Consider the following 24978-nt stretch of genomic DNA (forward strand, 5'->3'; position numbering starts at 1 on the left):
TCTTACGATTTAGACCAGTCAGGTGTATATTGCGTTGATTTGCGTTTCCGTTGGGAACTTACTTTACTTCTCTTCCCCGTACTTGTAGATGGTTCTAATATGGATTCTGTGGGCGTCTTAGCCTCATCTCGAGACCTTGTGTGGATCTCTAATGTTCCAGTCATATCAGTCAAAGCTCCTTCCTCTATAAGAAGATTATCATCCATATCCTCTTCATCTGTTAACACATCAACTAAAGGAGGTATATAAACTGCATCTATCTCATCCGCTTCTTCTAAATCAGAATCATCCTCCAGTATAGCTTACAGTTCTTTCACTGAAAGGTCTCTTTTCTCATTTCATATTCTCAAAGAGGTCTCATTTCATATTCGAACAGTCTAAAAATAGAAGATCGTTTCAGAATATTATTGTACATATCTAATAATAACATATATATGGAATATTTATTATCTGGTACCCCCTGGACATCTTGATTTACGGTAAAAGTACTGCAAAATTGTAAAAATTGCTACTAACGAGTAGACACACTATTATTATACCAAAGAAACCACTACACAGTTGGAAATAATAGCTAAGACTGAAAAATTTTGTATTATTAGTAGACTATCCAATATGGATAATAAATTCACGGATCGCGCCAAAATTTCATAAACGAAACATTATCTTCAAGGCGTTATAAATTTTTATGAGTAGTCATATTTCAAATTATAATTGAATAATATTATTCTACAATCTCTAACTGAACAAGGAATGCTGGTTTGGTCTAATTTTAAATATCTTGTGATTTATTATGCAAGCTCAAACGACATCGACAGATACTCGTAAATTTGTGTTATTGTGTGAGTGTAATAGTAATATTTGTGTGAGTGTTTTCATTATTATTTCAAAAATTATACAACACATAAAATGGACAATTAAAATAACAAACCCGTCAATAAACTATTTATATAAAAGATCGATACATAAACTATAATATTCATCATATATATGAAAATCGTAGAAAAAAAAATAATTAAAGAAATGTTTCGTTTTCGATACTTTGGCCATCAATGGGTTAATACACAAATTTACTAAAGTGTGTTTATGTATTTATGCTGTACTTCAAAATCACCATTTATTTTTATTGAAAACACACGTTGAGTCAATAACCTAATCTAACAATATTATCGTAGCTCATTAAGGAAAGAGGTATACATGTTTTGCATAATTTCATACTGGATACAAAATAGGTATTATCAATTTGTGTTTGCCTTAAATTCTTGTGCATGTTGTAATTTCATTCGCTATTGTTTGAAGCAGTTGTATAGTTGATGGAAATATTTTTTTAAATTTTTTGGGAATAAGCCATACATTGAAAAATAAATCGTTTGTTATTGAAAAAATACAATTTTAAAATGAACTTTTGTTCATTTGTGTTTGTTACGCTAGAAACAAAAATTATGTAATATCTCCATTTATACAGGGTGATCAAGTTCTGTGATAAAGTTACCGTTTATTATAAAATCCAAAAAAAAGTTGTTTATAAAAGACACTTCTAAGATACTTATTTTAACACTTAGTCTCCCGACGGTACTAAAAAGTACCACCAAATTCGGGTACCTTTAAATCCCAAGCATTGAAATAGATCGAATTTGAGAATTTTCTGTTAAATAACACAAGTACTTTAGTTTTTATTGGTACTTATAATTACCGTCGGTTTATTCTACGACTAAATTACAAACTAAATTATATTACAAACTAACGTTATGGTATTCCACAAAATAATTCTTTTTCTCATTACTACATTAATGAACTTTGCATGCAGAACAAAATGAATAAGGTTTTAACTGTATTCATTTAGACCTGCATATTTCACACCTTGCATAATGGTCACCATATTGCACCCAGTGTCGACTACGATTCTCAAGTCTTATGCTATCTGGTACACTGTATCCGTATCTTCTTCTATTCATTGCAATTTGGGAATCAGACATTATCTTTTGCATTTTGTGCAATGGAGAAGATTTGTTAAATCCCATGGCCATCTCATTCATCATTGGTACACTCTTCCATCTCTAAAAAGGGTTTTGACACTACATAGCTACGATGCCACCATTTATCTATAGTGTAGCAGAATCCATTTATTCTTTGCCATGACTGCGACAACAACTGTAAATAAAATACGATCGTTAGTTTTCCCGACTGTACTTCTAAGGATCAGTCCAAAATATAGTTATGTAAATAAAAACAAACCGATTTCAGTAAAATTTTTAAGTAATTTCACTATCTGTTTAAATAAATTTGATAATACTTACCACATAAAATTGCACACACAACCGTAGTTTTTAACTGATGTTTGAACTTCCAATGTTATTCAAACAATTTCGTTTTAAATACACAATAAGATCTGTAGGTACTCGAAAGGATCGTTCTCAATAAACAACGCTTTTAGCTTATTGTAAAAATTTATGACCAATAAAATAAGGCAGACTTAAAAGTACCATTGGGAAGTAATTGTCAAAAAAATCTAAACTTCGTGGGAAACTAAGGGTTAAAATCAGGGAATAAAACATGGTGTTCTTAATAGAACCAACATAGACAACATCAGGTACGCTGCGGATACCGTCCTAATTGCAAGCAACGCACAAGAACTACAAAATATAATAAATGCGGTAGTTCGTCATAGCGAAATGTTCGGTTTACATCTATATGTTACCGAAACTAAAATGATAGTATTTTCAAAGACACCAGCAAACGTACCTTTCTACGCCAAGGGACAAATAATAGAACAGGTAACTTCTATAAATTATTTGGGAGCAAATATCAACAGCCAGTGTAACCCAAAAAAAAAAGAAATCCTGTCAAGAATCGAACAAGCAAGGAAAACACTCATGAGCATTTTTGCAAACATTTTTTGCAAGATCAGACCTTAGTCTAGAGCTCAGATCAAACATACTATAATAGGGTGGAAGCTGCAGCACTGTATGTCCCATTTCCTCTACCAATATATCACAAACATATACTTATTTATAGAAAATGCCTTTAAAACTTCTAAAAGCTCTTGCTTGGTGTAACATTCTCCAAAATACATATCATTCGTCTCCATGTAATTTTGAATTTCCAATTCAGTATTATTCGAGTTTGGAGCCTTGCTTAGTTGGCGACTGTTATAGCTTGCATTGTCCATTACTATCACGCTATTCTGAGGAATGTTTGGCATAAGATTATTTTTGAACCAATCTTCAAAAAGTTCTGCCCTTGTATCTTCATGGTAGTCGACGCAGGAGTCTTTAATATTCTTTGCAGAAAGCCACAGGGCATTTGGAACCCAACATTTTCTGATCCAGCATGTAAAATCGTTATTCTTTTCCCTTTATTTGACGGAGCTTTTATCTTACGTTTACCGGAGGAATCGGCAAATCCTTTAGGTCGCGTTGAATGTGTGTCAAGCCATGTCTCGTCGAGGTAAATTATCGGACGATTTTCAGAACGGAATTTTCTTATCGAAGTTATATACTCATATTGCCATTTTGTAATCTATGAGATTCCATAATTACTTGTCTTTTGTCAATTATACGATATCGAAAGCCCATACAGTTTCGTCAATATAAGCCTTATCTGTATTAATGAAATTATATTGTTTGGATTGTAGGCAATTAAATCAACATTAAGAAATGAAGATTGACAAATTTTATCAGGAAACATATTTAAATTTTACCTAAAACCGGGCCTTTTATACTATTATCGGTTAACCCAGGATGTTTATAGTCGGTACTAATTGAAGTCAACCATTTACCGCTAAACAAACTTTACCAATATATTGTAAACGTATATGTCATACTCCAATGCTTTGACTAGTAATTATTTGACTGTAAAGAGTTGGTCGACGTTCTAAACTAGCTACGGCTACACATTACGTTTTGCCTGAGAGCTTGCCTGCAGAGACTCTTTTGCGCCGGTAAGAGCGTGTGTTTGGTCGGCAAGACGGTATCGCACGCAGGCCTCCAAGTGCGTCCTGTACTTTCGTCGACATGTGGAAGATTTTACCTGTACGGTTTTATACCCCCTTAACATGCAACTCACTTCCGCGGCAGTGAGCAGGGAAATTGGCAGCTTGAGTATGTAAATACGTCGCTCGCGCTGCCATTACTCATGACACTGCCGCTATCGTACGCTCCCTTCGTTGGTGGTTTTTTTTAACGGAAATTAAAGGACTTGCAGTGAGAGTGACAGTGACTGTTTACATGCTGCTCGCTATCTTGTCGGTGCACGGACTTATTTGTTTATTAGTTGGTAAATTTTTCGTTAACTATGGTTGAGTGGAGCAATGACCAGGTGCTAAAGTTTTTAGAGCTATATGCTAGTGAGATATTAGCAAAGTTAAAAAATTCTCCGGATTCCTCACAAGTCCGTTCATTGAAAAAGTTTGTCATATTTCCTCTGTAAAAAAATGTTTGAAGCCATTTTCAGATTACTATCCAAATAAAAGACTTTTTCGACATCATTTGTTTTCAAAATGTTAAGATAATTTTGTAAACTTAAAACACACAGAGCTGTCGCCGCAGTAATTTCTATGTCCTTCATTGCTGATGGTACACTGATGCAGCACTGTGTTAGCTGTATGTAAATAGTCATTTGCCTTAAATGCTGCCGTGGAATTATTTCGGGCAGGACAGTGGGCAACGCGAGTAGCAGCAGCAATGGCTGCATGTAAAGGGGATATTAGGTTCTACGGTTTTACTTGCAACGTGTGGCCTGAAGTTCAGTCCGTTCTTCAGTCCAGCAAAAGTTTTCAAAGCAAGTAGACGAAATGAGCGTTATAAGAAGTTAACTAAACTAAATAAAAGATAAAAAAAAGCTAACTTATATTCGCCTAATGATAAAATTCTTATTATTAAACCTAATTGACTTAGAGTGGGCAATAATTTTTTTTTAATTAGCGCCTATTCAAAATAGCACCTAATCCTGATATAAATATAGTTATAGAAGAAATAAATAACAAAAATATTATTTCATTACTAGAAGAAAAATGAAAACTAATTAATAAATAAACTCATGCTGTTACTAAAGTAGGAAAATGTACTAAAGAAGAAACCGGTGTTGGAGCAGCTATGGCAGCAAGTAGTCAAGAAGAAAAAGGAATTTGAGAGCTATAGCAGCTAAACTCACAAATCAAGTAATTAATTGTATAATAAAATCATTTTTTGTATCTAAATAAAAAATAAAATTTCAACTTCCTAAATTTAATATTCAAGCAATTGCTAGTGGTAGTATAGCTATAGTGGTTCGGGCCCAGAATTCCTAGTACTTTTCAATGCTTTTTAGCTGTAGGACATGTCGTCGAGGCTCGTGGTGGGGGATTTGGCTTATTAACAGAAAACGTCTGAATATTGTGTTAGCAGTGAAAAAACAGCTTCATGATAATAGATTTCTAATAGTTTATATACATGAGTATCTGTTTTGAAATAGTGCTGCCATGTTTGTATCGATAATTCTGAAAAAACTTTGCACAATGACAAGACTTTATCTTGCAATACCTCTTTGTCTCGTCATTTTGGTGGACTACAAAAGGTTTGATTTTTTTTATAAACTGAAAATATTCTCATTCTTCTGCTAATAAGCCAAATCCCCCACCACGAGCCTCGACGACATGTACGACAGCTAAAAAGCATTGAAAATACCTAGGAATTCTGGGCCCAAATATTTACATTGAAAAGTACTAGGAATTCTGGGCCCGAGAATTTACATGGAAAAGTCCTAGGAATTCTGGGCCCGATTTTTTGGACCCAGAACCACTATAGCTATACTACTAGTGCTACATCACCAATTCGATTTGACAATGCTGTTAATATTCCTGCATTAAATGTTTTAATATTTTGATAATAAATTACCAATCAATAAAATAACTAACTAAACCATCTCAACCTAATAAAATTCATTAAAAAAACCTCTTCGGTACTCGTCATCGTGTCGAGCTCTCGAAACACTGAAATTTGCGCACTCCAGTTTTTACGTAGCCTTCACGTGTAGACAATGTACGGTGTTCCGTCTTTTTGTTCCGTCAATTTCCTCCGTGTTACGAATTATTTTATCCTTCTTATTTATCCATAGGCTTTCGCCGGTTCGTCTAGTTTTACCAGGTGCTTTTCCTGACACATATTCGTTCGTCTTCTCCATTTCCGCAATATTTGTACCAATTATGCTGTTAATTATTTGTTAAATTTAATTATAAACATTAAAAACTCAGATGTTCATTGGCGTAATGCATTCTATCTATGATAAAAGTCATCGACATGATAAATACATATTGGATAATAATAATTACAGTATAAAGGAATTGAAAAATTGTACTAAGTGTTAATCACGCCAGTGCAGTGGCGTAGAATATAGAAAAATAATCCTTTAGGTCCCCCTTTAGACCTTATGCCTCTGATGATATTTTTTTTTTAATCTACAGGCTAGAATCTCACTAAATCTTTCACTATTAAAAACCAGGTGTCGGATTATTGGAATGTTGGGATTACTGGATTGTATGGAAAAATTCAGAGTAAATAAAACTTTTCATAAAGGGAATAGCTGTAACATATGTATTTGTGATCATGTTCTACACGTTTTTTTATAACTGTATATATATATATATATATATATATATATATATATATATATATATATATATATATATATATATATATATATATATTGAACTAATTACATAGTTAACATAGTTTAAAATAATCCTTAATTGAGCTTTCTGTTGTGCTTCTTGTAGTCCTTGTTTAAAACCCTGTTCTCGCATGTTTCGAAGAATTATAATATCTTTGGCAAATTTGCCATTTTCTTCAGTCCATGTTATTCAGGTATTGAAACAATTAAATATTGCATCTGGTTTCACTATTACATTTGTAGTAATTGGTGGCTACTAGCCTTTCTTCTTTCAGCTGTCATAATTTGCTCTGTTTTTTGGAACCTTCAGTCCAAGAATTTAAATCTTCTTTACGTGTCTTGAGTCCTCTTTCTGATACATTTTGAAACCAATCAAGAAGAGAATAGAACATTCTTCAAATTAAATGTTTTGAGGCTTTGCGTTATGTCACTATCCTGAGAAATAATACGAATAAGCAATTTATTGTTATAAAAGTCAGAATAGGGTGAATCTTATGTTTTTATCTAATTATTAGTTAATTTTGTAGTATGTTCCTGGTGAAGTTGAAAAATAAATAATCAACGAAATATCGAACTGATGAAATAAATATAGTTTCAAGTCAAGCCGCAGACTGCAGTCCCGACATTTCATCACGATTCCGTAGTGTTCCAGGGGTGGCCAACTTAATAGGACTCGAGATCTACTTGTCTGCCTTTCTAATTCTTTGCGATCTACCGACTAGGAAATTTTTAGCGATACTGGCGAGCAATAAGGCTATGGCTCCACGAGCGATAGATTGTCGCTAGCAGTAGCAGTAAAATCATGGCTCCACGAGCGACAGTTTACAGCGCGCATATCACAGCAGCGTTTTGGTCTTGTAGTGGCTCCATGAGCGTTAGTATGACGCAGCTACAATCAGTGGCATCTTGTTCGTTTATATAGTGTCCGTGTATATAGCAGATAAAATAAATAAATAAATAAATAAAATAAATTCAGACCGATAATACCATAATATAGTATGGATAATCTATCATTTCAACTAAAAGTTGCTTTAATATTGGCATTGCGCCGTCGACGTAGGGTTAAAAAAAAGGAAATGGTGGATTCACCCTGTTCTAGTGCCTAGACAGAGGGAAAATTTTTTCTTTTACACAACAAATTAAAAGAATATCCTGACAAGTTTTTTGAATATCACAGGATGTCAGTGTCTTCTTTTAATTTTTTATTATGTGAAATAGAAGATGTCATACAAAAACAGGATACATCAATGCGTGATAACCTAAGCCCAGAAGAAAAATTAGCAATTACCTTAAAGTAAGATTTCAAATTACATATTTTATAATCCTATACATGTATCCACCTAAAAATAAAAAAAAAATAAAATATTTAACTATTTAACTTTCATTAGAATAAAAAGGGGCCGCCACCACTTCTTACCTCTGCGTATTCTGTAATTCGCTACTGAATTATCAAGTAGACCGACGGCTCCCATATATCAATTATATTAATTTATCATATTGGGTTGATGTAATGAATCTTCATTTTCCAATATCTAACTTGCTTTTTTATGTTACAATAATTAAAAAAATTCTGATGCGACATTCAATCTGCTTTGTTGCATTCCTTTATTTATGAATCACGCAAATCTATCGAAAACGAAACTAGTACTGAAGGATAATAAAATTTTACTATAAAAAATAATTATTAAAATTTTATTTATATGATATGATTAGACAACCACTTATATAGAAATGAATAACCAGTTCTAAGAAGGAAATCCAAAAAATAGATTTTCGGGAAATCAATTAAAACTGTTTATTCTCTCTATTAAACTTTTTCTTGTTTAATAATGGCATCTATTATAAAGTACAGTTTGATAGGGTTAATTGGGATTGAAAAAAAAACATCCATTGATTTTTGTTATCTAGAATACCGATAAAGAAAATATTGGATTTATTTCTGTCTTAGAACTTATAATTTTTTGTTATGATTTGAGACAAAAAATTGTATGAAAAAACTATAAAGTAATTTATAAAAACAAAGAAACAACTTAACAAACACAGAGAAATAAAAAAAACAAGAACAAAAATATCCGATTAAATGACAATTACCGCTCAAGCGACAAATGTGGAGCTACAAACGCCTACTGCTAGTGGAGCCACAAACGCGCTGCAAATTACTGCTAAAAAATAGGTCCGGATCTATTCGAACGCGACACAACCTTGACGACGCGTCTCGGTCTCGAAACGAAGCGACAATCTACAGCACGTGGAGCCACTCAGTGTCACTGCTGTTGTTTTCTTTTTTCCTCTTGTGTTAGGTTGTGTTTCTGCCGCGTATGTCAATATTGGTCTGATGACTGTTTTGTAAATTCTGCCTTTCGTTTCTTTCCCGATATTTTTATTTCTCCATATTGTTTCAGTCAGACAGCCTGCGGCTCTGTTTGCTCTATTCACTTAATCTTCCACTTGAGTTTTGAGCTTTCCGTAGCTAGATAATGTGATGCCTAGATATTTAAACTCACATCACTTGTTCTATTATCTGACCTTCCAACTCCAATTTACATCTTAGTAAATTTGCTGTTGTAACCATGCATTTGGTCTTTTTTGGGGAAATTAAGTAGTAGTCTGGCGTTCTTTGCATGGCAGATTTTAAGTTATTTTCTCCCATTTGGTATCCTTTTTTAGTTCTTACTTTTTTTATTATTTCATCCATAATCAGGTTGAACAATAGAGGACTCTCGCTGTTTTATTCCATTGCCAGCTTCAATAGGGTCGGTTAGTTCTTCTTTCACTTTTACTTTTGTGTTGGTTTGGTAGATATTTTCGATAGTTTTGATTATTCCTAGAGGTATCTCTCTTGCGTACAATAAGTGGATAACGTCATTTAATTTGACCCCGTCAAATTCCTTCTTAAGGTTCACGAAACATAGATATGCCGGTTTGTTGTATTCTATTGATTGCTCTTGCACTTGCCTCATTATAAATATATATTGCGTCGGTGCATGATCTTCCCGACATAAAACCCTGTTGTTCTTCTGTTAGTGTTATAATTTCATTAAGTTTATTTGTTATCACTTTGGTTGTTAATTTTAGTGTTGTGTTTAATAAATTATTTCCTCTGTAATTTTCCGGGTCCAATTTGTCTCCCTTTTTGAAGGGGATGTATTAGGATGCTTGATCTCCATTCTTGAGGAATTCTGTTTTGTTATATTATTTTTTGGATTAGTTTTAATAGTTGTTTGGTTAGATCTGGTCCTCTGGTATTCTGACCTCTCCTGGTAATTTTCTATTTTTTAATTTCCTTAATGCTTCCTTTACATCTTCCTCCTCAATACTTATTTCTTCGTTTGTCGTCACCTCTGGTGTTGGGGGTTAATTATCGTTACCTTTAGCAAATAGGGATCGAAAGTAGTCTACCTATGTTTCCTTCCGAATGTGTTTTGTTTTTATTAGTTCGTTGATCTGTTTTTTTTTGTCCTCTAATCATTCTCCATATCTCTTTTTGTGTTCCGTAGAAGTCGTGTTCCATCTTTTTTTGAGAAGCTCTGCCAGTGTTCCCTTTTTATTTGTCCAACTAAAGTATTCGTTTCATTTCTGATTCGTTTATAGTGGTTATATGCCTGTTATGTTTGTTGTGTTCTGTATTGTAAAAAAGCTTTTTTCTTTTCTTCACATTTTGTCTTCACTTCCTCTCTAACCCATAGTGTTTTCTTTTTTGATATGTTATTGTTCGTTACTTTCCTCTCTTCAAGTGATTCTGTTGCCGCGTTAATTATGTTATTTTTGAGTTTTCACCAGCTTTCCTCGATGTTATCGTTTTCTATTATTTCATTCCCAGCGATCTTACGTCGATTATTTTCGATGGATGTATATCTCTGTTGGTTATAACATGATCTATCATAGATCCTTGTCCACGGGTGTTATTTAATGTATATGTGTGTTGGTCTGTGTGGTCAAAAAATGTGTTGTTTATTCTATTCTATCTGTTTCTGAAAGACTACTTTATCAGCTTTCGAGATCTGAAAGAACTTTTAATCTGAAACCGATTCGGCTCTGAGCGCTAAAATTCTGGATTAATTAGCATTTTTGCTCGCCAGTCTATATTAGCAATACCTAAATAAAACAAAAGTATTAATTCTTATTTATTTATTTTTCCAACTATATTAGATTGGAAAAAAGATTAATCGCTCGCGATGATCGATGCAAGATTGCTAACACTCCAATAATTTTCGTAATATTTAGGACGGGAATAGGTAGCTATATTATACTGATAATTTATTCCTTGCCCGCGATCGACTGACCTAGGGGCCGCGAATGACTGGTCGAGCGCGATCGACGGGTTGGCCTCCCCTGTGTTATACAATATGTATATTTGATCAGCAATCACGTAATTTTCTTCTTCTACCTCTATTAAATTATCTTCATCTTCCAAATCACTTGTGGTCTCCTCATTGATATAAATATCACCACTTTCAAACAAACGTAAAAGTTCATCCTGACTTAGCCCCCTTGGGGTGGATATAAAGAAAAAAAACTAACTCATGTTTAGAATTTTATGCACTATTCACACTATACGACTCTGGCTAACTCAAAATATATTATCTCGCTAAATTCGGTATGTAGCGAGAGAAATTCTCTATTTTTATACATGTAAAACCCCTATATAAATGGACAAGAAACTTAAAGTCCGTAGACATCCATAAACTAAATAGGATTCCCCGTACTACAATTTTGTTGGAATGCATTTAATATGACATAAAAGGCTGACCGGGGTATTAGGAGATCCCAAGTTGTAAATCTGAAGTTTAAACTTAATGTATATTTTATATACCTTTACAATTTTTCATCAATAAAATATATAAACTACAGATATATGTAAGATCAATGATTCATAATTAAGGTGTACAGAAATACATCAAAAAATTTGGACTTGTGGTCCAAACGAACCCCGGTCAGCCCGATGTAGCTTAAAGGAAAAATTTTTAACCTGTTTTACAGACAAAAATGGTCTCATCACTAAGTCAAATCTGGATTATTTTGTTGCCAATACGGTGAGTTTATAGTGGACTACACTCAAAAGTGATCATCTTTACCTTCAATTGAATTTAGATGTATTTCAGAGTATCAATACTCTTAAATCACAGACAATATTTTACAGAAACATGTCACAGAACTGTTCTATTGTGTTTTGGATGTGAAAAAAGTTTATATAAACTTATGGTGTGAATGATTTATACAAAGCTTTCCTACCACATTGATTCAATGTGTCCATTAGTATCAAAAGTTAACATAATTTTACTAATAATAATAACAGACATCGGATGGTTACAGAAATTCTTGCAAGGTTCTGAAACTACTTTCTTGTGGCATGTCTAATAAATTGAAATATTAAGTTTTTATGGGATTGACTAAAATTATTTGTTGTAATGAAAATTACATTTTTAACTAACTAATGTTGACGTTTCGATTTTCACTCCAGAAATCTTCTCAAAAGAGATTATATTTGTTATTAGGTTATGTCTTTTCAAAATTGACATACTTGGCCTCAATCTGGTAGGCAACAGCATGTAAATGGCTGAACAAATCTGAGGGTGTTTTTATACCCTAGGAATATCAAATGTTTTGTGGTCCTCTTAATCTCCGTTTTTTTTTAATTTTCGTGAGAATTAAATGTGGAAATTAGACTGTAACCACATCCCCATTAACACCGCCATCAAGATTCCAGATTTATTCCGCAATAATTTACTAAATAATTAAGTATTCAATTTGATGTTTGTTAAAAGCAAATGTGGCAACATAAGCCGACATTAATATGATTTTATTAACAGCCCCCTCATATTAAATATACATTTCATCAGATCGCAGTATTGACGATCTCATTTAAAGTTATTGTTTCAGCTGATTCTTTTGAAAAAGAATACCTTTTGCCTGACATTTTCTTCATTCCATCCGTTCGTCATTTCATCTTTCTCGATATAAGGAAGTGGTAATTTCATATTAACTTTTCATCATTTTAAAATAAGCCATATATTCATAATTACTCTCGATTGGAAATTAACAATTATTGTAAAATATGTAGTAGTCATTTTGAGGTTTGATTTGAGGACGATTTGAGGCAAATCGTCTTCTAGCTACAGGTTTTAAAAACTAAACCAGTATTTTGAAATTATTAAAATTTTGTAATTTGTGTATAAATAATACAAGACACCATATTATATAATGAAACTACGCTGCCTTATAAAGAAAAAACAGAATAACAGAAAAAGTTCTAAACGGTTCCGAAATTGTTTGTTCCTGGCGTTTTGTCTGCAACTTTCATTGAGTATGTTCGCTATATGTAGCTGTCGTGTACCTCCCAGGATATATCGGTTGGTCTGAATCGATATTGAAATGTTTGTGCTACCTGGGGATAGCTTTTGTATTTCGTAGTGTTGTATTAAATTCGGTGATTGTCTTAGTGACCTAGGCGACAATTTCCCTTTTGTTCGGTCAAACGATTATTTTCACTAATGCGTTGTTTTTTCTTACAGGATTTAAGTGGAGGTAACAGCAATGACAGCTCTGGTGGCCCAGCACCGGGTACACCAAATTCACAGGGTATGAGGCCGACCCCTTCTCCAACTGGATCAACAGGCTCGAGGTCTATGTCACCCGCAGTAGGTGAGTAATATTTATTTACTAATAATAAACACAAGTATAATGCATTTACCATTAGTTTTTTTTTATAAAACGAGTGAACCACAAACCACAACAATGAAAACTTAACAGTAACTACAAAAAAGAATGAAGAACGAAACTAAAGCATTAGAAATAAACGATCTTCAGCAATAAATTGTTTCTTGGCGTAAAACTTCAGCAATAAATTAGCAATTAATTCCTAGCGGTTCACCTTTTTGGTTTCAACGTTTTTGGCCGATATCTCGATTTTTCCGGGGATGAGTTTTGCCCTTGGGGATGATACGGTAGTTTCTGGAGATTGGTCAATGTACCAATCAATAGCAATTAATAAGCAATAAAACATGCCGCCAAGATGGGCGCTGTAGCCGTATTCATTGCTGAGAATTAGCTATGGCTATGCTAGCTTTACCGTAAAGTTAGCATACCCACTGTTTCTCGGAAACAGCTGCAGCAATAAAATTTTTCTTTCCGTAATAAATTAGCAATAAATTATAGTGTTGGTCTGAATTCGGCCTTATAAAATGGATATGCTAACTTCAGACATACCATAGATCAAATCTTTAGCATCCGGCATATCTTGGAGAAACGATGGAGCCTAGATGTCCTCACCTATTCGTGGATTTTCAACAAATCTACGACAGTATTGAAAGAAAAAGTTTATGGAGGATAATTAAAGAGTATGGTTTATCTTAAAAAGTAATAAATACACTCGCGATCATAAAATCCGGGTCACCTTGAAAATCACCGATATTTCATTTTTAACTAGCTTTATCTTAAATAATAATAACAAAAATACAAGCTAATGCATGTTTCTGAGAATTGTTGTCGGCTTAGCAGTATCCTTTGCAACAAAGAATTCCAATAGTGCCGATTTATCGGAAAAGTGCACACTTCCCAAAATGAACGGTACCTGTAACTACCGCTTGTTTTAAATGTCCTAATTGTGCTTCGACTTTCTGTTCAAACGCAGCGAACAAGCGTTTATTATTGCCACCATTAGTGTTTATTAGTGCCATTATTAGTGTTTATTATTGTTTATTTTTTGTCAAAAATGCCTTTGACTGTTGTTGAAACGGCACGAATTGTTTCGCTTGTGGAAGACAGTCACATTCAACAGCAAGTCGCAAGAACTGTTGGCGTAAACTTTTCTACGGTTCAACAAGTGCTTCAACGCTTTCAGGAGACGGGTTTGCCGTGGACGAAGAAGAACGACCACGGCTCGAGATGACCGTTTCCTTGTGTTTCAGACTTAACGAAACCGGGCCTGAACTGCGGTTATGCATCGAAATCGTCTACAGGAAATACGAAATCGCAATGTTAGCGTTGCAACAGTCAGAAGAAGACTTCGCTCTTCTGGATTATCTTCTCGGGTAATAGCTACAGGACCGCCACTTCGCCAGGCGCATCGAGTTGCACGACTAGCTCTAGCTCGCAAATATGCGCATTGGGGAATTAACCATTGGGGCAAAGTGTTATTCTCAGATGAATCCCGTTTCTGCCTAACTGAATCTGATGGACTTGTAAGAGTTTGAAGAAGAACCGGTAAACGATTTTCACAAGCTTGCATTGTTCCAAGAATGCCATTTGGTGGAGCCTCGGTTATGGCTTGGGGAGGTGTATGTTCCGACTTCCGCACATAATTACCCTTCATCGAAAATGGGTCCTTAACTGCACGAAGCTACATTACGTAAATACAGCCATAAAAATGAATTGCAATAATCTTGGTTATACATGTAATAGTCTTAGTATAAATAGTCATAGATATAGTAGACTTTATGAGAACACGTCCAAGACTAAGCTGATAGTATTTTCAGAGACCCAAACACACACCACTATGAAGTGGGAAATAGATTGAGCAGTTCCATTTTTAAAATAGTTATGTATATTCATTAAGAAAAAGATTAAAGAACAACGCAAGGTCGAGATCAGAACAAGAATCAAATAGTCGTCTAACATCCTTCTGGCAAATCAGATTATTTATCTAGAACTTTGGGGTCGATCACTGCGTTTTTGTTTTCGCTGTCCTTAATATGGATGCGACCCTCTATGCAGTAACAGAAAAACGGATAGACCCGTCGAGGAAAATCTGAACTCTCTATTTACTATTGGCTTTTTTCTGTTGGGTCTATTGCTAGAACACATGACCAACGTAGAGATTAGACGAATAGGAAAAATCACGAACTCCTTTTGATAATTATAAGGAGAAGTTGCAGTACCTTAGTCATCTTAAAGACGCCAAGCCTTGTCGTTCCTGTCTGATGGCTTGAGAAAATATCAACAGAAACAGAGAAGAAGAATTCAGAATTAAATATTTTATGTGAATGTGCATTGGGATTTGTTTAAATTTAATATCGACATTATTTTGTTTCAGGCCAAAACATTCCACCAATGCCACCACGGCCTTCAAGTGGACAGTCTGACGGCAACGGACCTAGTCGAATAAGTCATTCTCCAATGGTAACTCAGGGCAGCTATCCGACTTCGCATTCGAGTCCACATCCAAGCCATGGTTATAAAGGTCACCCCAGTATGGTAGTATCTGGTTCTGGTAACCAACAAATGCCTCTGTATCAACCAAATCAATACCCTCAAACTGGCTATCCTCCACGGCCTCCTAGTAATATTCAATATCCCGGTCAAGGTTATGGTCCACCAACTTCCCAAGCCCCGCCGAATAATATGCCTCCACAGCAGTTTCCTGGTAGATCTGCCCCTAACCATATGCAGAACTCACAATTTCCACCATACCAGCAATCGTGGCAGTCCTCAATGTCTACCAGCTCAAAAGGCAATGGGCCAAATACGACGACGCAAGCGCCAGCGTCGCAGTCTCCTGGATCTACGCCACGACCACCGCACTACCTCAAACACCATCTTCAGCATAAAATGGGTTTTCAAAGCGTTCCAGGTCCAACAACACCAAGCGCTAGTCCTCCTCAAAATTATCACATGGGTCCTCCATCTGGCCACCACCATTCGGGCATGGGTCCTCCGCCTTCAATGGGACCTCCAAATATGCCTCCTGGTAGTAGTCTTCTTCCCAACAACCATCCTCATGACGGTCCCATGCCTCCCCCAAGTTCAACGCCAAATTCTCACACACAGATGGTTTCTGATATGATGGACAACGGAATAACAACTACAGCACAGGGTGGACTCAATACCCACGTGACTACCGCTTCGGGAGGTTCTGTCACGTCTGTTGTAACGACCGGACCTGACGGTACTCCCATCGACGAAGGTTCACAGCAGTCCACACTGTCAAACGCATCTGCTGGTAAGTATTCCCAGTCCCATGACTTTAATTTTGACATGAAATCTCTTCTTGTTCATTGGTTTTAATTCCCAATACCTTATGTTTTGGGAAGCGTTGAAGTGGAGCTCTGTCCTATTTTTATGCTTTCCTATCTCTTGTTACTGGCCTATGTCTTTCATATACTGTCCTTTTTTGGGCAAATTTGCGTAATTTGATCTCGTCATTTATTTCTTTCATTCCTCTGCGCTTTTGTCAGCATTTCGAATTATCTTTAAGTTTTATTCTGATTTTTACGACCATTGATTGTTTTGTTTACTGTATAAGAGTCTTACTAAATTAAGTCATGTATTTATTATCTCGGCATCTACTCTTCGTCGTCCGTCCCGATGCTTCCCAGGTGTATGCAGATCTCTTTCTAGTTTTTCCCAGTACATTAAAATCTCTTTTTTCATTTTCATTTTATCATTTTGTTTTGGTTTCGGGTTTCCATTTTCAACTTAAATTGTTTTTTCCAAATATTCACCCATGTTCACCTTTCCTTTTTTTTATTGCCGATCAGTACTGCAGATCATCTGCATGTGTTAGGTTGGCTGTTTCATTTTCTATTCGAGATTAAATTTTAATATTTTTTCAGCATCAGGCGAAGATCCGCAATGTACGACGCCGAAAGCTTCTCGGAAAAACGACATGAGCCTCTATAGCCATCCAACGACACCTCAAAATACTGTCCCTTCACCTGGTGCAGCAAGTATAAATTCAATGCACGAAGAATACGGAGAAATCGGCAGTCCGAGTTGGCCAAGAACTCCCGCAAGTCCGGTGAGTGTTGTTTGGAAAACTTCTCGTACGCTTTGTTTTTTTTTACCAAGTTTTAAGTGTAGTTGTGATTGCACAGTACTTTAATCAAGCCATACCGTGTTCTGTCTGTGTTTGGTTTGTTAGTCAGGTGTTTTTAAACTCAGCCGACTGGGCATATCCATTCAATGCACTAATGTGATGAAGTGTCTCACTCACATCAATAGCCTTGAGTTTTATATTCTTGTGTCCTAAATTTTTCCTTTGTTTTTACCTCATGATTTCTATAACTGGATTTTTATGGATTACTCAGGGTGTACCAAAACGATATGTCATAAATTTAACCCCATATTCTGGGATCGCCAAAAATATCTCGATTAAACCTAAGGTATCTTACTACAAAAGGATATACAAAAAAGTTGCAGGCCTTTGAAGTTACAAAATGAAAGTCGATTTCTTCCAATATCTCGTGAACTGATGCACATGGATTTCTAGTGACAAGAGCATCTTTCACAAAAAAATTGTAACGAAATCTGTGCACCAAAAACAAATTATGTGAGTTGTTATCCCGTTAACTTCAAAAATTGTATGTGTGTTACAGTCAAATTAGCATTATATTTTAAGTGCTGCTGCTGTTCCTTGAAGCTTCTCTAAACTATCATGCCATACGCTAAATAAATAAATAAATCTCCAAGCCGTCATAGGAAAAACATTCATTTGAACAACCTTTGAAATGTTTCCAATGGTTTCTTCGATTGCATCGAACATATCAACATTTGTATCTACTTGTGGATGACCACTATTACTAGTTACGGTCACAAGGCATTGTTTCACGAAAGCCACGATCAATTGAAAAAAATCGTCTCGGTGCTGTATTCCAATAGATATATTTTTCCGCATAATGTATTGCACTATGTATAATGTACTATCAGCTTTCATTTCCAAAATTACCGATAATTATCTGAAAGCCTGATTTAGTATGACCAAACTCATAAAATTTTTATGGGGTGCACTGAGTAACTTTTTTAAAGGCTTACCATAAGAAAACCAAGTGTAATTTTTCTTACAAAATGTCAAAAAGTTCATGAGATATTGGACACGATCTATTTCCATTTTATAACTTTAAAGGGCTGTAACTTTTTTATGTGCACATTTGTACTAACGGAAATTATTAGGTTAAATTGAGATATTTTGGCCCAACAATATGTGGCTTGATTTATGACCTACCTTTTTGTATTACTATTTATATATTAAATAAGACCAAGTATTGAATGTAATACATTCTACGATTAACAGCCCGTTCAGACGGTACGGATTCGGATTTTTGTTCAAATCGATAAAAATGTCGAATTGCTAAATGGCACATAGTTTTAAATCGGTGCTTTCAGACGATTCGATCGTATATTGCGCTAGAAAATTTTACTAGGTACACGTCTAAATTCACATTCGATTTTGTCACTTCAAATATGCCGCGATGCGATAAAAAATTCAAAGCAATCGTCAGTGGCGCTTGTATCTAGATACGCTCGTTCACACGATTCGAATTTTGTCGACCTATAGACCAGTTAAGTTGGTAAAGTGAATAATTCTTATCACTCGGTGTGATGTTGTTACGGGACCGAAATCATATTTACCGTTCCTCGAAAAATCGAGACGCGTGTAAGTAACCTTTTAAAATGAACTAAAAAAAATTGAGTCAAATGAAATCAAATTAAATAACAAAAAATTATAAAATGTAAAAATAAAAAATTATAAAAAATATAAAAAATTATAAAAAATTATAAAAATTGTAAAAAATTATAAAATATTATATAACATAAAAAAATATAAAACATTGTAAAAGATTATAAAAAAAAATATAAAAAATTAAATAAAATTATATAAAATTAAAAGAAAATTAATTAAAATAAACAAATGTCTATTTCAGAAATTATATAGTAGTTTATCAATAAGTTTAGGAAAAAACAAATGGAAAGTTTTTAATGAAAATTAATTAATATACCCTCCCATTATTTATGATTGTTTTTAGAATATATAATCAAAATTTTGAATATGATAATCAAAATGAAATATTTAAGCCTAAATACAAGAATAATGAAAATGTACATGATGAATAAATTTTATAGATATTATATTTAACAAATTTTGAAAATTACTAAAATTATTAAACAAAATTTTTAAAGAAAAAAAAATAAGATTTTTAAATTTTAAAGAAATTAAATGTGAAATGGTATTATGAAAAATATTAACAATTCAATAATAAGCAGGCATATAATTTCATTAACCTACATATACCTAGTAGTAAAGGAACACGCTATAAGAAGTATTCACTCCCTGAGGGCCACGCTTTTTTTTTGTCACAACTGTATAGACGGATTTGACAGTTAAAGAGTCTAGTATGAGATATTAAAGAAGACTCTCATCTAGGGATTTATCAATTTTTTATTGGAACAATTTAGAAATAAACAATCAAAATGTCAAACTCATTATTTTGCTCTTAACTTAAAAACTTGTATATTTAGAGATTTGACGTCAACAGACAACTTTTTCCGAAAAAAAGGCACACACAATGAGATGTATATGCTAAATTAAAATCAGTTAATAATTAAAAAAAATATTGCAAAATGAACAACAAAATCGCTATTTTTGAATATTGTTAATAACTTTTTTATTGTTTATTAAAATGTTTTTAAATGTACCTGAACTTGAGGGCCTTATCGTTTTTGAATTGTGTGCAAAAGATGAGTCAGATCGGTTGAATAGTTTTTGCTAACTTTAATTTGTGTAGATTTGTGTGATTTTTTTGAAAAATGAGCTAATTTCTAAAGGCGCGTACAGACCTACAAACGCATGCCGTGAGCAGCCACGAATACACATACGTGTGCAAATGTGGACGGCGCTTTCGTAACCTCTCGCCGCATGCGTTGCTTCTCGCGAATGACTTGAGCACACATGCTGCGAGCCAGAGTGGTGTCGGTTTTTTCGCACACATCAAAGAAACATACGTGTGCGTTCGCGCTCAATTTAGACGGATAGCGTGGGGATTCGTTGCATTTGCAAGACAAGTTCGGATTTATTGAGTTTTATTCATTTTATTGACTTATGTGTAAAATGGAATGCTCAAATGAACAATGTTTGCAATTAATATATTTGTATGAAGAAAATTATGGGATCCACAAAATAAGTTTTATTATTTAAAAACACAAAAAGAAGATGCAAGGGAGTTGATTTTAAGAAATCTTGATATAGATTCAGCAGATGTAAAGAAGAAAATGAGCAGAAATTGTCCAGTATTAGATTCTAACGCCAAATCTACTAGTAAATCGGAATTCATTTGTAGGGTTCTTCTTTTAAACAAATGCGTCGTCCACCATCGCCTATTTTTCCTTTGTTTTTTCTTTTTCATTGAACTAATAACCACAAACGCGAAACTAACCATAAGCAGCTCCTCAGACATTTTTTCACGAATGGATGGAGCGCCTTGAGCACGCATATATATGCGGTAATTTCTAATTTCAACGAATGCTCTGAGCGCGAATGGTTTGAGTACGCACGCATATGCGTGGCTTCTCACCGCATGCGTGTGCTAGTCTGTACGCGCCTTAAGGCTGGCTCAGACAATTCGACTCTCAATAATCAGGGGCTTATTAAGACGTATACTAATGACCTATGGAAAAAAAGTTAAAAAAAATACATTTACACAAAATGCTTTAATAATAAATAGCACTTTTTAAGCTTATAAACATTTGCAATAACTCCGTAGTTTAGTTCATATTAAATAGTTAAAACATATTTGGAAAGCTGATTAGAAAACACAACTTTTGTTAAAAAAAAGTCCTACGACTCTTAGGATCCAAGATAGCCCTTTTAAAAAAGTATGAATAATAAAATGATAAGTTGCTTATCGTTTCATACTTACTTTTTTTACAAGAGAAAAGTAAAATTTTGCAAAATAAATATTTATTTTAAATTGTTTGAACAGATTACTAGGTTAAATAAACAATTCGCAAATTAACTAAATGCATTTTTATGATCTATAGCACGAGGTACCCAAATTAAAAAAAAAAACATAAATTTTCGTTAATTCGAACCAGAGATATTGGACTTTCATAAAATTAAATTTATGAATTCAGTTTTTTCAGTAAAATCGCTTGGCTTTAAACCCTTTATTTTTGACGCATCATAGACGGGTCATTTTTAAAGGAATTATTTTGTCGAATCTTGAACTTATAATCTTTCAAATGGTTCTTTTTACAACAAATGGGGCTTGAACCGGGATGAATTTAAAAAAAAATTATAACTCTGGTTTTAAAGGTCGTAGTGTTTTTGAATTCGTATAAAAATGCCAACATGGCGAATAAAAAATTAACTTCCTACATTTTTTATTGCTTAAGTTATTTTAATTGTTTAAAGATTCAAATTACAGTACTTTTACAATACTAGATACAATATTTAACATAAACTTTTTAATCGTAAATGATTTAATTAGATAAAATCAGCCTTTTCCTTCAATTTGGTGCTTTCAGAATTCAAATAGACCCAATAGTTTACGCAAAATGACGTTGTAGATAAAAGCTTTTTGGGATAAACAATTTCAATTTTGCAATAATTATTAAATGAAAATTTTGAAATTTTTAATGTTGAATATTTGCATTATGATTATCAAATCAAAAGTTATTAATGATTTTCAAAATATCGACTTTAATTTTTGCTATAATTAAGCAACAAATTAACAAAAATAACTTTACAAACCCCCTTATTTTAAAGAATTTTCTATGCTTTTCCAGTAAAAGTAAGTTACTTTTCCATATAATTTAACGGTTTTCACCTTCAGTAGTATTTAAAATCAAATAGCGTTATATCTTCCATTTTTTATATATTGTTTATAAGTAATAAATGATGTTTAATCTTTTGCATATTTTGTTTATTACATATCGTCGTTGATTTGCAAGAAGGTGCCAAGTGAAATTTTATTAAAATATGGGTTATGTGCAAAAACGATAGGTCAAGTTTGTTTAGTAGTAAATGGTTGACTTCAACTAGTATCGACTATAACCATCCTGGGTTAACGGATAATAGTATAAAAGGCCCGGTTTCAGGTAACAATGGTTTACCTGAGGTACAAGGTCTTAACAATGGGCCAAGTCAGATAAATTTAATAATATTTACGACCGCACTAATTGAAGTCAATTATTTTCTGCTAAACAAACTTTACGAAGGTTCTACCTATTCTGTAAAAAGAGGTCAAGTGTATTGCTTATGGTTGTTTAGATAGTCTCATAATTTTTTGGTGCCAAGTAACAATTTTTTTTAAACTGGTTGTATAAAAAGGAGCTAAGCTCCACTTGACTCCTTATTACTTTTAAAAATTGTGTTCCAATAAACACTTGAAATGCTAAAAGGTGCTATGATACCAACATCGAACCCGTCGTAACAATAGGTTACATGGTGCCTGGTAAATGTTTGAAACAAAATCCTTGCAGCAATTATAAACTAGGTTGCAAAAACATTGATGAACAGGAAAGAAACACAATTTTCTCGTTTTACAATACACAGCTGAATCCACAGCAGCAAAGAGATAGGATATGTGCTCACATAGTGAAACTAAAATATGCCGACGAAGAAAGAATGCTCACGATCCTCAAAAAAGAACCACAACTTATAAATACACAATTGAGATAGGAGAAAATGCATTTCCAGTGTTTAAACAATTTTTCCTTGCAACTCTTGGAACTAATAAAAATAAAGTGTTGTATAAATTAACAAACAGGAATGAAACAATGAATACTGCAAAATCCGATAATAGGTGAAAAACTCCTAGTTCAAATAAAACTCCTGAGCATCTTATCAATGAAGTTAAGACCTTTATTTCTACGCTCCCAGCTGTACCTTCTCACTATTGCCGCAAAAATAGCACACCAATTCCAGATTGAATATAAATATAATTTATAAGATTATACTACAAGCATGGAAAATGATAAAAAAGATATTGTTTCTAAACTTATATTCAAACAAGTTTTTCAAAAGTACAATTTAGCTTTTCACAAACCCAAAAAGGACAAATGCGTTATTTTTGAGAAAATAAAAAATAAGAAAGAAGCAAAGTATTATTCTAATAAAGATAAACAACAAGTTTATAAAGCACACAAAACTTGCCACTTATGAAGTTTATACTTCTGATGTAAAATCACCAAAAGAAGAAGGCAGTTCGATTGTTCTTGCAAGTTTTGAGTTGCAAAAAGTCTTATCTACCCCACATTCACAGAGTGCATTACTATACTATACGAGGAAATACGCATATTACAACCTCACAGTGCACGAAAATACAGATGATCGTGGACATTTCTATTTGTGTGGTGAAATTATTGGACTGAAAGGAGCAAATGAAATTTCAACTTGTGTAAAGGAATTGCTTATTTATATAACTTATAGAAGAAAATTCCGTTCTGAAAATCGTCCGATAATTTACCTCGACGAGACATGGTTTGACACACATTCAACGCGACCTAAACGATTTGCCGATTCCTCCGGTAAATGTAAGACAAAAGCTCCGTCAAATAATGGGAAAAGAATAACGATTTTACATGCTGGATCAGAAAATGGTTGGGTTCCAAATACCCTGTGGCTTTCTGCAAAGAATATTAAAGACTCCTGCGTCGACTACCATGAAGATCCAACGGCAGAACTTTTTGAAGAATGGTTTAAAAAATAATTATTCCAAACATTCCTTAGAATAGCGTGATAGTAATGGACAATGCAGCTATCACAGTCGCCAACTAAGTAAGGCTCCAAACTCGAATAATACTACATTGGAAATTCAAAATTACATGGAGACGAATGATATGTATTTTGATGAATGTTACACCAAACAAGAGCTTTTAGAAGTTTTAAAGACATTTTCTATAAAAGAATACAAGCGACTAGAATATGCAGAAGAAAGAAAAGAGAGGCTATGAAAAAACAAGTGCAAGAAATCGTAAAGCATAACAACAGACTCGAAAGCAGAAAATTCTATAAATGCATAAAAGAAAGCACACAGTCATTTAGACCAAAACTAACGATATGCAAAGACAAGGACGGAGAACTACTAACAGAGAAGCAAAAAATTATAATGAGATGGAAACAATATTTCGAAGAAAATCTAAATGCAGACAACGAAAATGAGCAGAACGAGACAATATATTATACGGCGGAGCTGCACATCGAAAATCCGAGTTACGAAGAAGTAGTTCAGATAATAAATAAACTAAAAAACACAAGGAACTGACTGAATTTCGGCAGAATTATTAAAGCATGGAGGATCCGAACTCTGGGAAAGAATACATTACCTAATAACATTAATATGGACGAAGGAGCAAATGCCAGAGGAATGGACAGTTGGCCTCATACAGCCAATATATATAAAAGGAGATAAGAGGGAATGCCAGAATTATAGGCCAATTACATTGCTAAATGTAATATACAAAATTCTTTCTGGTATAATCTATAATAGATTATTAGAATACTCCGAAAATATAATTGATGATTATCAAAATGGATTCAGACCAAATAGAGCTACTACAGATAACATATTCATACTAAGAACGATACAAGAAAAAGCTTATGAATACGACATAGACCTATAT

The 24978-nt window shown here is 33.7% G+C and overlaps 1 protein-coding gene across 8 annotated transcripts in view; it reads left to right on the forward strand.

The window, feature by feature from the left end:
• LOC140452382 (trithorax group protein osa-like) overlaps positions 1-24978 on the forward strand; it is a 283394-nt gene that overhangs the window by 182163 nt on the left and 76253 nt on the right. For all 8 annotated transcript variants that reach the window (XM_072546590.1, XM_072546591.1, XM_072546596.1 and 5 more), the window contains exons 3-5: positions 13155-13284; positions 15674-16579; positions 17193-17377. In XM_072546590.1, coding sequence (XP_072402691.1) covers positions 13155-13284; positions 15674-16579; positions 17193-17377 — 1221 coding nt within the window. The remainder of the gene's footprint in view (positions 1-13154; positions 13285-15673; positions 16580-17192; positions 17378-24978) is intronic.

Source organism: Diabrotica undecimpunctata, chromosome 10 (genome assembly GCF_040954645.1).
Source record: "Diabrotica undecimpunctata isolate CICGRU chromosome 10, icDiaUnde3, whole genome shotgun sequence".
Classification (NCBI taxonomy): domain Eukaryota; kingdom Metazoa; phylum Arthropoda; class Insecta; order Coleoptera; family Chrysomelidae; genus Diabrotica; species Diabrotica undecimpunctata.